The sequence below is a fragment of the Tursiops truncatus genome, chromosome 14 (assembly GCF_011762595.2).
Source record: "Tursiops truncatus isolate mTurTru1 chromosome 14, mTurTru1.mat.Y, whole genome shotgun sequence".
In the NCBI taxonomy this organism is placed as follows: Eukaryota; Metazoa; Chordata; class Mammalia; order Artiodactyla; family Delphinidae; genus Tursiops; species Tursiops truncatus.
In genome coordinates, this window is record NC_047047.1 from 53,997,960 (window position 1) to 54,014,358 (window position 16,399).

At 48.0% G+C, this 16,399-nt stretch overlaps 1 protein-coding gene across 6 annotated transcripts in view; it reads left to right on the forward strand.

Moving 5' to 3' along the window:
- Positions 1 to 16,050, forward strand: part of THADA (THADA armadillo repeat containing) — a 313,717-nt gene extending 297,667 nt beyond the window's left edge. For all 6 annotated transcript variants that reach the window (XM_073791400.1, XM_073791399.1, XM_073791398.1 and 3 more), the window contains 2 exons: positions 13,694 to 13,863; positions 14,916 to 16,050. In XM_073791400.1, coding sequence (XP_073647501.1) covers positions 13,694 to 13,863; positions 14,916 to 15,308 — 563 coding nt within the window. In that variant the 3' untranslated portion in view covers positions 15,309 to 16,050. The remainder of the gene's footprint in view (positions 1 to 13,693; positions 13,864 to 14,915) is intronic.
- The last annotated feature ends 349 nt before the right edge of the window (positions 16,051 to 16,399 follow it).

Below are 16,399 nucleotides of genomic sequence, written 5' to 3' on the forward strand. Positions count from 1 at the left end.
CATCTGGAGCTGTGTGCTGTGTCCCGGGCCTGGACTGGACACATCTTCCGGGGAGCTCTGGCTCCTGGCACAGCGCCTTGTGCTCACAACAGCTGTGCTGAAATGAATCAGTCATTTGGTTTCTTCCTCTCTCCCACCTCAAGCCCTGAATAAGCTGAAAGGGTTGAGGATGGGAGTGGGAAACCAGGGAGGAGTATGAGGGAGTGCGCTGAGGGCCAGAGAAGCCTCAGGAAGAACTCAGAAGGAGCTGGTCAGTCCTAAGAGCTCAGGCTGAGAAGAAATTCCCTGTAAGAGAAAGAAATTCTAATAGTGAAATCAACTAAAGAAATCTAGAGTGACTTCAAGGAAAGGGAAAAGAGAAATTGCAAGATCCAAGCCGGTGAATAAGGAGCGTGGAATGTGCCTGCAGAGCTGCTGAACTCTGCCCAGGCAGAGGAAGAGGCTGATGGAGGAAGCAATCTCAGGTTGCCCAGCTTCCCCCCGCCCCCAAGAGGGCTTCCCAATCTATAGGCATCCTCATTGTACCCCATCTCCATCAAAGGCTCTCCTGCCTGCCCTCACTGGCTCACTGGGCAGGGGCAGGGAGAGAGGGGTCAGATTGCCCCTTCCAGGAGGAGCACTTTGGGGTGAGTGACCATGTAGAGAGGAATAAAGTGCACAAGGCGCTCAGTTTCCACGAAGAGGTGGAGGTGATCGCCCGCTTTGGGAAGCTCAACAGAGTGAAATCACCAAGGAGCAGGCCAAGTGCAAGGGAAGTGCTAGAGAGGGCCCAGCTCATCTGGGGACAAGAGGCTGCCTTAGCACCCCACGCAGGAAGGGAGTGCTGGCGTGATCTATCCTCACTGAACAGAGGAATGCCAAGTGTGGGCCCAACGCTGTCATTCAGAGCATCTCTGGTCTGGATCCAGCTCATCCGTCACCCTGTGGCCTCTTCACACACCAGGGCCCCAGGGGCACGCCTTGGTTATCCTGCTCTGGAACAGCCACGGACAAAGTCCACGTGTGCCTTACTCTTCCCCGCTGACCTTGGGAGGTCACCACAAGAAATGGGACAGAGTGTTGCACACAAAACTGCAGTCCCTTGGAAAGGTGGAGAGCTGGTGGGTGCCACTCCCTCCTCCTCAGATTGCAAGCCTCTAGGAGAACCAGGTCTTTTCCACAGTGTTGTTGCCTGAGGGTGATATTTGTTTGAATTCATTTCTTATTCTTTGGTGTGGTTAGAAGTGAACAAAGGCAAGTATTTTTATAAGCTTTGAGCCAAGTGAACTATTAACCAGCTGTAATTTAATTTATCAACCCCTTTTTGGTGAAGTATGGCCCTACTGAATAAGAAGTGCACACTTTTTAACTCTTAGGAAATGCTGACTTGTTTTCATTCATGTAGGCTGTATCCATTTTTAAAACCGGGAGGGAGGGGAAATATACGTATATATATTTACCCAGTGATTTGAGGTGTGCCCACATTTTTTAAATTATAGTTTTTTTAACCTTAAAAATAAAGGTGTTTTTTTTTAAATATATCTTTTCTTTAGAATGAAAACAAAGGATTTGCTGCAGTATCTCTGGTTTCATGATAGGTCACCGGGAAAAATGTTTGCATCAGGCACGTGACTATACCTGTGGGGATCTCAGTCTTTGGGAGCTGGGTCTACAGGAACTTTTGGGAACCCAGATCATTTGTTCCATATGAAAATAGCTAGAAAATTAAGAAAAAGCAAATTACTAATATTTGAAAGATTTTTTTTTCCCCAAGTATTTTTAGAATTTCAAATGATGGTCTTTTTATCCTTTCCCTCCAGAACTGGAAAATTTTTCCACTGCCGAACAGAAAGGGCTCTGTAGCAGGCTGTTCATCTCACGTGGCTGCTTTCCACCTGTTGTCACCTCTCTGCCCAGAGAGCTGGTGGGGGTAAAGCTAGGGATTGCCTTCCAGAAAAGGGGGGTGCCTCCTCCTCTGCCCCAGGTGGAGACCCAGGCCTCTGGTTCCTGATGAACACTGAAGAGCTCCATCCCTCCCTCCATGTGTTTACTTCAAGAGATTTCACTGAAGGGACTCTTTGCAGTTGTGCAAGGTTGTGGGTAGGGTTAAAGCAGGGTTTCTCAGCCTCTGCACTGTCAACATTTTGGAGAAGGGATTGTCCTGGGCATTGTAGGATGGTTAGCAGCCTCCCTGGCCTCTACCCACCAATGCCAGTAGCACCACCTCCTCTGAATTGTGACAACCAAAAATGTCTCCAGATATTGGCAGATGTCCCCTGGGGGTAACATGTCGAGGTTGAGAACTGCCAGGTGAAGGGAGGCACTTAGAGACCAGCAGCGGTAGGAAACTACCACTGCCCCTAGCACCCTGCAGCTGAGAGCAGAGGGACTGAGGTTACAGAACCCAGTGGGAGCTGAGTTAGGGGTTACAGCCACTGCCAGAACCTTGGCAACTTGCAGGGAAGGATACAGGAAAGAAACACCCAACTTCTCTCTCTTCCTGCCTTCCAAAATCTCAGTGTTCCCTCCCTATTAGAAGAATCTAGGTAGAAGCCAGGTGGCAAGGAAACTTGGGTTGATCCATGGAGATCAAATTCCTGGGGCACTGAGCGGGATAGAGAAGGACAAAGAATGGGTCCGGGGGTGGGAGGTGGGGGGTGGCAAACAGGAAATAATCAGTTTATTCATCCATCCATCTTTTCATTCAACATTTATAGGTAGCTTAGCAGAATGGTCCCGAATACAGGCTCTGGAGTCAGACAAGCCTGTATCTGGGTTTGTGTCTGGCCCTACCGCTTACAACTTGCGTGATCTTGAAAGAGTAAGTTCTCTAAACCTCAACAGCCTTAAATGTAAAGTGACAACAATAATCCTGTCTCCACGTGTGACCGGACTCTTGGCGATCTTGAGGTTTTCCCATTGGGGAAACTCAACAAAGCCCTAAGTCACTTGCTTTAGTACAAGACTCTAGTCAAGTGCCAAGTGAATGGTATCTGCTGTGTGCCCACTGCTATCTCATGGGTGATCCCAGGAAAAGGAGAGACATGGGGCTCAGCCATGGAATGCATTTCCTCACCATCTGTGAACACATTGGATACAGGTACGAGCAGAGACAGGTCACAGTGGGACCACAGGACTTGAGTTGGGTGCTGAGGGATGAGTAGGCCTGGCTAAGTCAAGATGAGGAAGAAGATCCATCGCCCAGAAGGAATGATGAGGAAATCAAAGCCGTGAGAGGTGGAGGGAGAGGGAAGGCCCAGCAAGCAGTGGGGGGATGTGAGGAGAGAGCTTTGTTCGAGGGTCTCAGTGTTCTCGTCTGTACAGGTAAGGGGCTGGCTGGAGGCCAGCTGCCCTCCTGGATACCCTAGTGTAGGCGCCACAAGCCTGCATGCCTGCAGGGGTGAGGTGGGAGGCAGTAGGGCCAGACAGGGCACACACATGCCTCCTACAGGGCGTGGCCACTGCTCTGCTCCAAGCAGCTGTTAAGTCGCAGTAAAACACAGGCATAGAGACATCAGGTTCTAATTTTCTGAATTTTCCAAAGATGCTAGGCATTTGGATTTTTATGAGAAATCTGATTTTTAGAAAACCATGTGAGCTGTACCAAACTTGTGTGAGGACCCAGCCGTCCATTTGCACTGCTGCCTGGTACTTCCGCTGGGTCCCGTAGGGCCTGGGAACCCTGGAGCCCCGGTGTGTGTTTGGTTGCCTCTATGTGTACGGTCTTTTTGGTTTTTGTTAATAAGTTTATTTATGTATTTATTTTTGCCTGTGTTGGATCTTCGTTGCTGTGTGCGGGCTTTCTCTAGTTGTGGCGAGCAGGGGCTACTCTTCATTGCGGTGCATGAGATTCTCATTGAGGTGGCTTCTCTTTGTTGTGAAGCACGGGCTCCAGGTGTGTGGGCTTCAGTAGTTGTGGCACGTGGGTTCAGTAGTTGTGGCTCACGGGGCTCTAAAGCGCAGGCTCAGTAGTTGTGGTGCACGGGGCTTAGTTGCTCCACACCATGTGGGATCTTCCCGGACCAGAGCTTGAACCCGTGTCCACTGCATTGGCAGGCAGATTCTTAACCACTGCGCCACCAGGGAAGTCCTACGTGTACGGTCTTTTATACAGTGGTTTTCAGGGCTTAAAAAACAAAAAGAAGAAACAGAAGTAGGAGGAGGAAGAGGGGTCCACCTGGGCCAGCTGAAGTCTGAGTTCCCAGCCAGACTTAGTACCATGGCCAAGAGGGAGTGAGGGGAGGGGCTGACTCATCCAGGGCACGACGTAGATCCATGAGTGCGTGGGCAGTGGTCTCAGTGCCTGCTGGGCTGCTCTTGGGAGCATCGACTGGCACATTCGCATCTTCTTTGATGAAATTTTCAAAACATTCAGCTAAAGTACAGAGACTAATACCATGAATACCCATGTTCCCCGACCCAGACTTCCTGCTGGGCTCATCAGAGCTGCTGGAGGGGCCACCTCTCTCCATTCCTTAGGACAGACCTTCCCTCTGGGTCATCTGTCTCAGGTCAGGGTCATCTGGGAGCTCTGTTTCATGGTAAAGTAAGTCTGAGATGATGACCTTTGATGGGTTAGGAAATCCTCTCACTGACCGCAATGCCTGGAGATCCCACCTCTGAGCCCTGGCTCCGAGGGCCCTGGGGAGCGGAGAGCCTCGGCTCTAGGGGTAGAGGGTCAGCAGGGGTAGAGGGTCAGAGGGTCAGGCAGTGAGGTTCCTGGAGACCCTGCAAGAGTTGAATGGCAGAGTCAGCAGCTGAACCAGCTTCGGTTCCACACTTGTTTCTCATGACTAGTTAAAATACAGGCTCTTGCCCTGCTGAGGGGGATGTGCAGGAATCTGTGGAGAAGACTGGAAGTGATGAAGTTGTCTGGAAACAGCTTAATGAAACCTTAAAATATTTTCACTCACAAAAAAAGAAGCACAGTTGTACTCGCTCAACTCTGCCCCCGCAAGCCTGCTCTAGGCCGTCTGCCCCTCCATCTTCACCTCCAGCTCCCCCAAACCCCCCTCTTCAACAGGCAGGTCTAATCTCCCTGCACCTCCTTTTCATCCCAGCTATGCTTGGCCCCTGCCTGCCCGAGTTTCCCCTCCGTGAAGCTCTCCCTCCTCCCACTCCCCACTTTTTTTTTTTCTCCTTTCATTACTGCTAGTAATGGTATAATTAGTCCCTGTCATGCACCATCTTGGACTATTTCCTAACACTTCATAGGTGTCAGCTTGCCTCTGACTAAACTATCTGCTCTCTGAGAGAAGGGCCTGGAATTTTCCTCATGTTTCTCACAGTCCCCCCTCCCTCCCAGCCCCCTATCTGGTGATCGATAAATACTTGTGGGGAGATAAAAGCTTGAATTGATGGGTAAATGGGTGGAGGGAGCAGAGAGTTCGTTGGGTGGCAGGGTTGAGGGATTTCCCACAAATGCCTGAAACAGGATTCTCCAGAGCTGGTGGCAGGGAGAATCCAACCCATCACCATTTGCTCAGCATTTCCTGGGCTGACTTGACCTCTCTTGGGAAGGACTGGGAAGGAGGCTTGACCAATGGCCTTGGTCTAGAAGGCATCTCCCCCATGATACTTTAGAATCAGACGGTAGGTTTCTAATCCATGGTCTGAATTGGTTTCTAAGGTTGGCAACATAGAAAAAATCTATGTCGGCACTTTTCATTTTAATCAGTACAGTTGAAAATGACCTCAAAGCCTGTGACTTGCTTGTCTACCTGCCTAGAAATGATCGCTTCTCTTAGTCAGGGGACACAGGCTGGGACTTTGAGTGGATCCAGCACACTGCGTGAAGCCTGCACTTCAGCTCCCAGCCCCAAGGTGGGCCTCTTCATGGAGGTGGGGAAGAAGACCGCAGGGGAGCAAGTAGGAGTTTCTGGTCCCCAGGGTCCGCCTTGGCAAGAGAGCCCTGATGTGGCTGGAGCAGTAGCAAGAGGAAGTCTACGCGGCAGCAGCCCTGCATCCTCTTGTCTGCTGCCCTCCACTGCAATCCAAGCGAGTTATTCATTCTCAAGGAGGAAAGCACAGGATTAACCAGTTCTAAACGCTCATCTGCTGGGTTTCCAACTCGCTTCCAAGTGACGGAGTGTTGATCCAGTCTGCCTTGCACTGGCCCCCACAGACATGAGTGTGTGCCAGCACCCCTTTCCCGCTTGAAGCGCTCCCAGAGGGGGCTTGCCTTAGCTATGTAGCCAGTGGGGGAGAGTCTAGGAGACGATTTTTCCCCCCGCACTGACGTCTCCCCTCCCCTGACTCCTGCAGCTCTTGGGATCCAGACCACTCCATGGAGCACCTGATTCCTTACTGTTGCCTGAGTGTTAGCCTGACCTTCCGATCTAGACCACCAGCTTCCTGAGGACAGCACATGTCAGCCACTTGCTTTGCTTTCCCACAGTACTTAGCACAGCACCGGCCCCAGAGCAGACCATCAGCACCTGTTTCCTGACTATATGGTAAAGGGCCAGGCAGAGTCCCAGCTCCTCCCGGAAGTCTTCTCGAGCCTCCTCTCCACCTTCTGACCCAACCATTCACCTCTGCAGAGTCCTCCAGCACCTGAGGCCTGGACCCCACAAGCAAGCTTGAGGGCTCTAGACATTTGGCTCCTTTCCAGGCAGGCCCTGTGGCCAGGCTTCCTCCCAGCAACTGGAACTAACTTGGGCACATAGCAGAGTTTCTTTTTTAACATAATAGTTTTACTGAGATATACCATACACATACCATACAAGTCACCCATTTAAAGAGTATGATTCAGTGTTTTTTTATCATACTCATAGACTTATGCAACCGTCAGCACGAACAATTTTAGAATATTTTCATCACTCCAAAAAGAAATCCCACAACCTACCCTTGGTTCCTCCGTATTCGTTTCCTGTGGCTGCTGTAACAAATGACCACAAACTTGGTGGTTTAAAACACCACCAATTTATCGTCTCAGTTCTAGAGGCCAGAAGTCTGAAATTAAGGTGTCAGCAGGGCCACACTCCCTCTGCAGGCTCTAGGGAAGAATCCGGCCCTTGCCTCTACCAGCTTCTGGAGGCTGTCACCATTTCTGTGCTTGCATCACTCCAGCCTCTGCCTCTGTCCTCACGTCACCTCCTCCTCTGTGTGTCTTCCTATGTACATCTAGTGTCAAACCTCCCCCTGCCCCTCTCTTATTAGGACAACTGTGATGGCATCTAGGGACCACCCAGATCATCCAAGATTATCTCCTCATCTCAGTATCGGGCTCAACTTAGTCACATCTCCAAAGACCCTTTATCCAAGTAAAGTAACATTCACAGGGTCCAGGGACTTGAAATAGATATCTTTTGGGAGGCCATTTTTCAGCCTTCCACACTCTCCATGCCCCCCAGCCCAGATGTAATGCATATAGCATAAAATACATCAAATTAAAGTGTGCATATGTACAAATTTCAGTATATCCATAAGGTTGTACAACCATCACCACTATCTGATTCGAGAACATTTTCATCAACTCAGAAAGAAACAATGTATCTATCAGCAGTCATTCCTTATTCTCCAACCCCTGGCAACCACTAGTCTACTTTCTGTCTCTATGATTTGCCTGTTCTGGACATTTTGTATGGGTGGAATCATACAATATGTGGTCTTCTGTGTCTGGCTTCTTTCACTTAGCATGTTTTCAAGGTTCATCTGTGTTGTAGCATGTATCAATGCTTCATTCCTTTTTATAGCTGAATAATATTCCATTGCATGGATGTACCACATTTCATTTATGCATTCATTGGTTCATGAACGTTTTGGTTGTTTCCACTTACTGGCTTTTATGAATAATGCTCTTATTAACATTCATGTACACATTTCTGTGTGAACATACGTTTTTTTACTTCTCTTAGTTATATGCCTAAGAGCAGGAGAGACTTTGAGACTGTTTTCCAAAGTGGCTGTACCATTGTACATTCCTACCAGCAATATATGAGAGTTTTAACTTCTTTACATCGTCACCAAAACTTAGTATCTATCTTTTTTATTAAAGTTATACTAGTAGGTATGAAGTGGTTTCTCATTGTGGTTTTGATTTGTCTTTCCCTGATGGTTAATGATGCTAAGTATCTTTTCACATACTTATTGGTCAGATAAACAAGACGAAAAGACAACCCACAGAATGGGAGAAAATATTTGCAAATGAAGCAACTGACAAAGGATTAATCTCCAAAATATACATGCAGCTCAGTATCAAAAAAAAAAAAACCAATCAAAAAATGGGCAGACAACCTAAATAGACATTTCACCAAAGAAGACGTACAGATGGCCAAGAGGCACATGAAAAGATGCTTAGCATCACTAATTATTCAAGAAATGCAAATCAAAACTACAATGAGGTATCACCTCACACTGGTCAGGATGGCCATCATCAAAAAATCTACAAACAGTAAATGCTGGAGAGGATGCAGAGAAAAGGGAACCCTCTTGCACTGTTGATGGGAATGTAAATTGATACAGCCACTATGGAGAACAGTATGGTGGTTCCTTAAAAAACTAAAAACAGAACTACCATACTACACAGCAATCCCACTCCTGGGCATATACCCTGAGAAAACCATAATTCAAAGAGAGTCATGTACCACAATGTTCATTGCAGCACTATTTACAAGAGCCAGGACATGGAAACAACCTAAATGTCCATCGACAGATGAATGGATAAAGAAGATGTGGTACGTATATATAGTGGAACATTAGCCATAAAAAGAAATGAAATTGGGTCATTTGTAGAGATGTGGATGGATCTAGAGTCTGTCATACAGAGCGAAGTAAGTCAGAAAGAGAAAAACAAATATCATATATTAACGCATATATGTGGAATCTAGAAAAATGGCACAGATGAACCTATTTGCAGGGCAGGAATAGAAACACAGACGTAGAGAATGGACATGTGGACACGGAGGGGAAGGGGAGGGTGGGATGAACTGGGAGATTACGTTTGACATAAATACACTGCCATGTGTAAAGTAGATAGCTCATGGGAAGCTGCTGGATAGCACAGGGAGCTCAGCTCGGTGCTCTGTGATGACCTAGATGGGTGGGATGGGGGAGGGAGGGAGGTCCAAGGGGGAGGGGATATGTATATACATATAGCTGATCCACTTCACTGTACAGCAGAAACTAACACAACATTGTAAAGCAATTATACTCCAATAATAAAAAAGAAACTTAGTATCTATCTTGTTAAAGTTATGCTAGTAGGTATGAAGTAGTTTCTCATTGTGGTTTTGATTTGTATTTCCCTGATGGTTAATGATGCTAAGTATCTTTTCATGTGCTTATTGGTCATTTGTATATCTTTTCTGGAGAAATGTCTATTCAGACCCTTTGCACAGGTTTTAACTGGGTTATTTGTCTTTTTATTATTGGGTTTTAGGAGTTTTTATGTATTTTAGATACAAATCCCTTGTATGTTCTCCAATTCTGTGAGTTTTTTTGCATTCTTAATGATGTCCTTTGAAGTACAAAAGTTTTCAATTTTGATGAAGTCTAATTTTTTTGCTTGTGCTTTTTTTTTTTTTTTTTTTTTTTTTTTTGCGGTACGCGGGCCTCTCACCGCTGTGGCCTCTCCTGCTGCAGAGCACAGGCTCCGGACGCACAGGCTCAGCGGTCATGGCCCACGGGCCCAGCCGCTCCGCAGCATGTGGGATCCTCCCGGACCGGGGCACGAACCCGTGTCCCCTGCATCGGCAGGTGGACTCCCAACCACTGTGCCACCAGGGAAGCCCCCAGCCAGTTGTTTTAACACCCTTGTCGAAAATCAATTGACTGTAATTGTGAGAGTTTATTTCTGGACACTCAGTTCTATTCCATTGATCTATATTATGTCTATCCTTATGCCAGTTTTGAAATTGGGAAGTATGAGTCCTCCAGTTTTGTTGTATTTTTCCAGATTGTTTTGGCTGTTCTGGACACACAACAGATTCTTCCGACACACTTGTTGCTTGGTCACTTGCTTTCTTGCTTCCTCGATGGACCTGCAGGCCTGTGAGAGCTTGGCTGGCCTGCGTGGTTAAGTGAAAAATTCCTCCCCCTACTCTTCAGCCTCCCCTTCAGAAGGCATTTGGCCAGTAGAGATCTGGGCTGTTCTGGCTGAGCTGTCTTCATCCAGGGCAAGGTAGAAAAAGAGGGAACTTGGTGAGGTGCATCTGGCCCCTCAAGCAGGTCTAAATCCAACTAATCCTGCCCTCACCCCCAACCCAGTGTCCCTTCCCCATCTCTCCTCACCTTGCAGGGTCAGTGTTTGGATGGTTATAATTCTAGTAGATTTCACTTCCAGCCAACTCACCAGCTCTCCTCTTGTGCTTCTGTCATTCCTGTCACTCTCCTGCCACTTCCTAAGCATGATGCACGGCAAAATGGTGCAGGATGGAAGATGTGTGTCGTGTCAGGTGGGGCAGGTGCATCCGTCTGGCCTTCCTGGTGGCATCTCTGGTCACCTCCAAGTGTTCTTCATGGACCCAGCAGGAATGTTGCCTGAGCTGCAGGCACTGGTTTTGCTGGTGGATGAAACTGTTTTCTTCCCTATGGGGCTTTCAGTCCTTGCCTTAAGGACACAAAAACAAGGGATGGGGGGAAAATGGGTGAATCAGAGGGCAGGTTTTTCTGGAAGATTTCAAGATAAGCTGACCTGCTGCTGGTGCCACAATACTGAGGACTTACAGCTTTGACCCTTTTTTTCAAAATATGGCCCCTTAGCTGGGAGCTCTTTTTCATGAATAAAAGTGATAAAACTGAGTCTGACTTATTCATCTCCATGGGTTACTGGGAGTGTTTCTCCATGGCTTCCCTGCAGGGGGGGTTGGCCTATGACTGAGGGAGACCTAGCTCAGTGCCACCACTGCTAACTGTGCAAACTTGGACCTGTTACCCAACCTCTGTGAGCACAACTTCCTTGTTTGTTAAATAAGGGTACCTCCCTCCCGGTGGTAGGAGCAATAGGAGTTCAAATAGAAGGAAAGTGTTCGTTATTATCAACTTATTGCTTGCTTTCTTTGTGGCAGTCCCTGTGTTAGTATTCAAACCAAATCAAGTGGGGTAAAGGAAGAGATTTCATGATCTCTAGAGCCATAAACTGGAATGTTTTGAGCATCTGCTATGTGTTTAATTGTATGCTGATCTTCATGTGTATTTTCAGTTCTTGGAGGTTTGAAAGATGCTGATTAATGGTATCTCTTCCCCATACAGACTCTAAACCAGTTGAGAACTACACAGGGGAGTCAGTAGAGATAAAAGTAGAGATTGTATTATAGGTGAAGGCTGGACCAACACATGGCTCACACCGACAGCTAAAATGTACCTTCACGCCTCCCCCCAGCTTTTTCTGTTTCCCAGTTTGAAGCCTGATTCTAGGCTGCAGAGCCTAAGGGGCAGGTGTCCTGAGGGACTGATTTGGGGCTCTGAGGATAGTAACGTTGATCCTTTGGCTGCTTCCGTGAGTCACGGGCTCTATGTAGTGCTGGCCCTGCTGGAGGTTCACCAACTCTGTTTATCTCACCAGGAAGACCTACATCTCTGGAATGTTGGTGCTAATCCTCCAAATCTGCACTCTGCATGCACCATGAAACTTGTTGTCAATTCCGGTTTCTTTATAGACACTTAAAGCTCTCTGACTGTACGCAAGTGAGTTAACGTATCTGTGCCTGGATTCCTCATCTGTGAAGTAGGGATGGTAATACCCAACCCAAAGGATGCTGAAGGACTGGAGAGAAAGGACTTGCTTAGGGAATGGCACCTAATAGGTCCACTAAGCCTGGTTCAACGCCCTGGGGAACTCAGCTTTCCATTCCAGACTCTGAGGTTTCTCCCTGTGTGCTGAGCAAGTCTCTTTGGGGGCCAAATGGTCACGGACAGGTCTGTGGGCTGGAGTGGAGATGTGGATTTGAGAAAAATGAGGTCTCAGTAGAAGTGTGTCATTGAAAGACAAGCATTGGTGTATGGATGCGTCCATAGAGATTTATTGTCTGTGCGGTGGGATTTCAGTCCTACGTTTCAGGCCTCCTCCGGGTTGGGGGTGGGAGACACGGGGTTGTTAGCAGAAATGTCAACACCCTGAGCCTCCCTTCAAACCCATATTTAGGACTGTCTAAGGCAAAATGGTGAAGTAAGCAATGGTTTCCCCAAGGCACCCACTTCCTCTTTCTGCACCCCATTCGACTCTTTTAGCGCCCTTCCTCCAGCCAGCTAAGAAAATGAGTCTCTGAAAAACGATTTCACGCTAACAGAGGGCCACAGAATGTGAGCTAATCCCCGCCCCCCTACGGTCACTCTGCGGCCTGTGAACTACCAACAGCTTTTACATTTTTAAATGGTTGGAAAAAATCAAAAGAGGAATATTATTTTGTGAAACAAAAATTACATGAAAGTCAAATTTTATTGTAACATAAATAAAGTTTTATTGGAACCTAGCCACAACCATTTGTTTACATATTGTCTATGGCTGCTTTCAGACAGAGACCATAAGACTCCCAAAGTCTAAAATATTTACCTTCTGGCCCTTTAAGAAAAAGTTTGCTGATGCCCTGCTCTAAGATGTTAGAGAGTTAATGTGTTATGTACTCAATGGGATTTAGTTCAGAGGAAGGGACAAAGCAATGGAGTTCAGGCGTTGTCGGCAGGCCTGCAGAGGAGACGCTGGGTGGGAAGCTTTTGTGATATCCTTCCAGTTAGAAGGGCTGAGGGGAGATAGATGTCTAGTCTTGTAGGTGGGGCTGTGCTTCTGTCCACACTGGGATAGGGGGCATGGAAATGGTGGGATTCAGGCCTATGACTCATTCTAGCTGCACAGACAGCAGGATTCAGGAGTGGATTAATAACTCTTAGTGAGCGTATCCCACTATTCCACCAGCTTCCCTGCCAGGCTAGTGGCAGTGATTTTCCTTTTTTTTTTTTTGGCTGTGTTGGGTCTTCGTTGCTGCGCACAGGCTTTCTCTAGTTGTGGCGAGCAGTGGCTACTCTTCGTTGCATTGCGGTGGCTTCTCTTCTTGCAGAGCACGGGCTCTAGGTGGGCAGGCTTCAGTAGCTGCAACACGCGGGCTCGAAAGTTGTGGCACACAGGCCCTAGAGTGCACGGGCTTCAGTAGTTGTGGCGCGTGGGCACAGTAGTTGCAGCGTGCGGGCTCTAGGGCGTGCAGGCATCAGTAGTTGTGGCGCACAGGCTCAGTAGTTGTGGCTCCCGGGCTCTAGAGCACAGGCTCGGTAGTTGTGGTGCACAAGCTTAGTTGCTCCATGGCATGTGGGACCTTTCCGGACCAGGGATCAAGCCCGTATCCCCTGCATTGGTAAGGCAGATTCTTTTGGGTTTTTTTTTTAGTTAATTAATTAATTTTCATTTATTTATTTATTTATTTATTTATTTATTTATTAATGGCTGTGGTGGCTTCTCTTTGTTGCTCAGCACAGGCTCTAGGTGCATGGGCTTCAGCAGTTGTAGCACGCAGGCTCAGTAGTTGTGGCTCGCAGGCTCTAGAGCACAGGCTCAGTAGTTGTCACGCACGGGCTTAGTTGCTCCGTGGCATGTGGGATCTTTCTGGACCAGGGCTCGAACCCGTGCCCGCTGCATTGGCAGGCAGATCCTTAACCACTGTGCCACCAGGGAAGTCCCTGGCAGTGATCTTACCTGAAGCCTTTAACGTTCCTGGAGTCCTGCACAGCCTCCCCAGTTGGCCCTGAGCAGCACATTCATGGTTCACCTCTCTCATTTCCACAGAATTTGCCTTCTGCCGGGTGGACGCCTCCATCGCACTGGATCTGGCCCTGGCTGTGCTGTGTGACCTGCTCCAGCAGTGGGACCAGCTGGCCCCTGGACTCCCAGTCCTGCTAGGATGGCTGTTGGGGGAGGGTGATGACCTCACGGTCTGTGTGGAGAGCATGCATCAGGTAATCCTGGGGTGTCCGGGCAGTGGAGGTGGGTGGGAGTGATCCTACACCCACCGGGTGCAGCACTTCCAGGCTTACATGGGCCTGATGTGCCTGCTGAAAGCGTGCTTCTGGGTGCTCAGATTACAGAGCGGCAAGCAATTAGGGAGTCTCCAAATGGCCCCAGCAGCCCGCGGGTGCTGCTGGGGCAGCTCTCGTGCTGGCCTGTGGAGTTCCAACGGTAAGCCCCTTGGAAGAGGCCCCTTGGAAGTTGAGAGTTTAACTGTGGAGGATGCTTATTCGTCAACATTGGAGTGACCAGGGGCTCCCCATGGTTAGGTTTGAAGGTGAAACACTTCCAGAGAATCAGGTTCCTTCCAGGGTCTCTGCTGCTTGAAGAAAACTATGAGCCCCTCCAGGTGGGGGTCAGTCAACAGATAGGGAAACTGAGGACCCAGATAAGCAGGAAAAGCATCTTGGGAACTGAAATTCCTCTCTGCCAGTGTCTGACTCAGCTGGCCTTCTTGGCATCCCCGGCAGGCCAAGAGTTCAAAAAGCAGCCTGTTTATGGGAAATTAGGAGACAAGATAAAGTGTCTGTGATAAAATGACCTTGAAAATCCCCAGCATTATAGAAATTTGGTTTCATACTGAGAGACTAGTGTCTCGTGTTTGTCAGTTCTTTGCTCTTTGCTGCTCAGATCTCCCTTCCTCCCTCCTCTCTGATTTCTAGATGCACCTTCAGGTCTAGGGCCCCCTCCTGTGTTGAGGTCCCCTTTTCAGCACCAAGCCCCCAAAATATCTTGGCTGAGAACCACAAACACATCTTTATCAAAGGTCATGTTAAGTCTGGGGGAAAAAAATTTCTCTCCAGTGGAGAAGTACGAGTGAAGATAGAAGGTGACCTTCAAGGCTGCAAGTGCTGTGTGTACAGGGGTGTTGACAGGCGAGAGTGAGCCCTCTGTCAGGTGGGGAGGGGACACACTGCTTCTGCATCTGCCAGGACTCTGTTCTGGACTGGGGCCAGTCAGCATCCCCTGTAAGGTTGACTTTTGGCTTTTTCGTCGGACTTAGGTGGAAGACTACCTGTTTGAAAAAACAGAAGTCAACTTTTGGGCTGAGACCCTGATCTTCATGAAATACCTCTACAAGCACCTCTTCCGCCTCCTCTCCAAGTCCAGCTGGCGTCCCCTCAGCCCCGAGAGGCTCTGTCATCTTCAGAGGACAGCGTCAGAGCAATGCCACCTCCTTTCCCAGCTCTTCAGAGAGCTGCCACCAGCTGCTGAGTTTTTGAAGACGGTGGAGTTCACAAGACTGCGCATTCGGGAGGAAAGGGCTTTGGCTTGCCTGAGGTTACTGGCGTTTCTGGAAGGAAAGGAAGGGGAAGACACCCCAGTTCTCAGGGCTTTGGACTCTCCTGCAGCAGGGAATCAGTTAACTCTTCCAAGAACAGAAACGGCTTGTTGAAGAAAGACGACTTGTGGGGTTGGGGGTAGGGTGGATTGTTCCCCCAGTCAATCTGCAGGAAAATGTTGAACAGAAACTTAAGCGTCTTCTCCCCTTCACAACTCCCCCACTTCTGTGAGTCTAGTCTTCTGTCCTACAGAGGACTTTTTCTTCAGTTCAGTCATTCAAGGCAGCCTCGTTTATTGCAGCTACTGTAGGACGTGAGGCTACCACGTTGAATATTGACTCTGTTCCCAGGTGCAGGCCACCTGCAGGCCTGAATTAGCCTTTTTCATCCCCCAGGACCTCCAGTGTCCAACCAGAGCCGGCCTACATTTTTCTCTGAATTGACTACACAGAGTTGGGTTTTAACACATGATTTTCCCCCCCTTTTCTGGCTAGTTGTGGGAGCTGGATTAGTTGGCAAACAGCCCACTTGGTCAGAATTCCAAATTTTATTCGATTTTAGCAAAGGCAGAAATATATTCCAAATGTTGGATCCTGGGAGAATTAAGGATCGACTTCATACAAATAATTTTGTTTTTACTGTCTGCATGTTTAAGCCTTCAGTGACCTACACATGCCATCCTAATTATTAAAAGAGCCATTAAGAGCTCCTACCCCCCTCTCCCCACCATAAAAAGTATCTGTGCTATTTATTGTTAGGAAAACAGATTCACCACCCAGTGAAATCATAGACTCTTGGCTGTTAGAAGGAACCTGGGGAAAGGAGAGTCAGAATAAATGACTTATTTGATGCCTACACTGTTTACTGTCATTTTCTTGGTGGCAGTAACAAGAAGATTCTTATTTAAGATGCCAGAAAACTTCTATCCATTTCAGTGATTTAACCTGGAAACCTTAAAGGTTTTCTGCTTTTCTAAGTCCAGCCCTCCCCTCTTTCTCAGACACCCAGCAGGTGTCGCTCTTGCATACGTTTTGCTGCTAGTTTTGTTTTCCACTGGCTTACCGGTTTTAATTTATAATTTCAGAGTGAAGTGTTACCCAAAGACAATTATCTTGAAATTCATAGCTTGGATGGGTCATAGCCTCATCCACATTCATTTTTCATCCTAGTTATCTGAAAGAACCATTTCAGTAATCCTATGTAC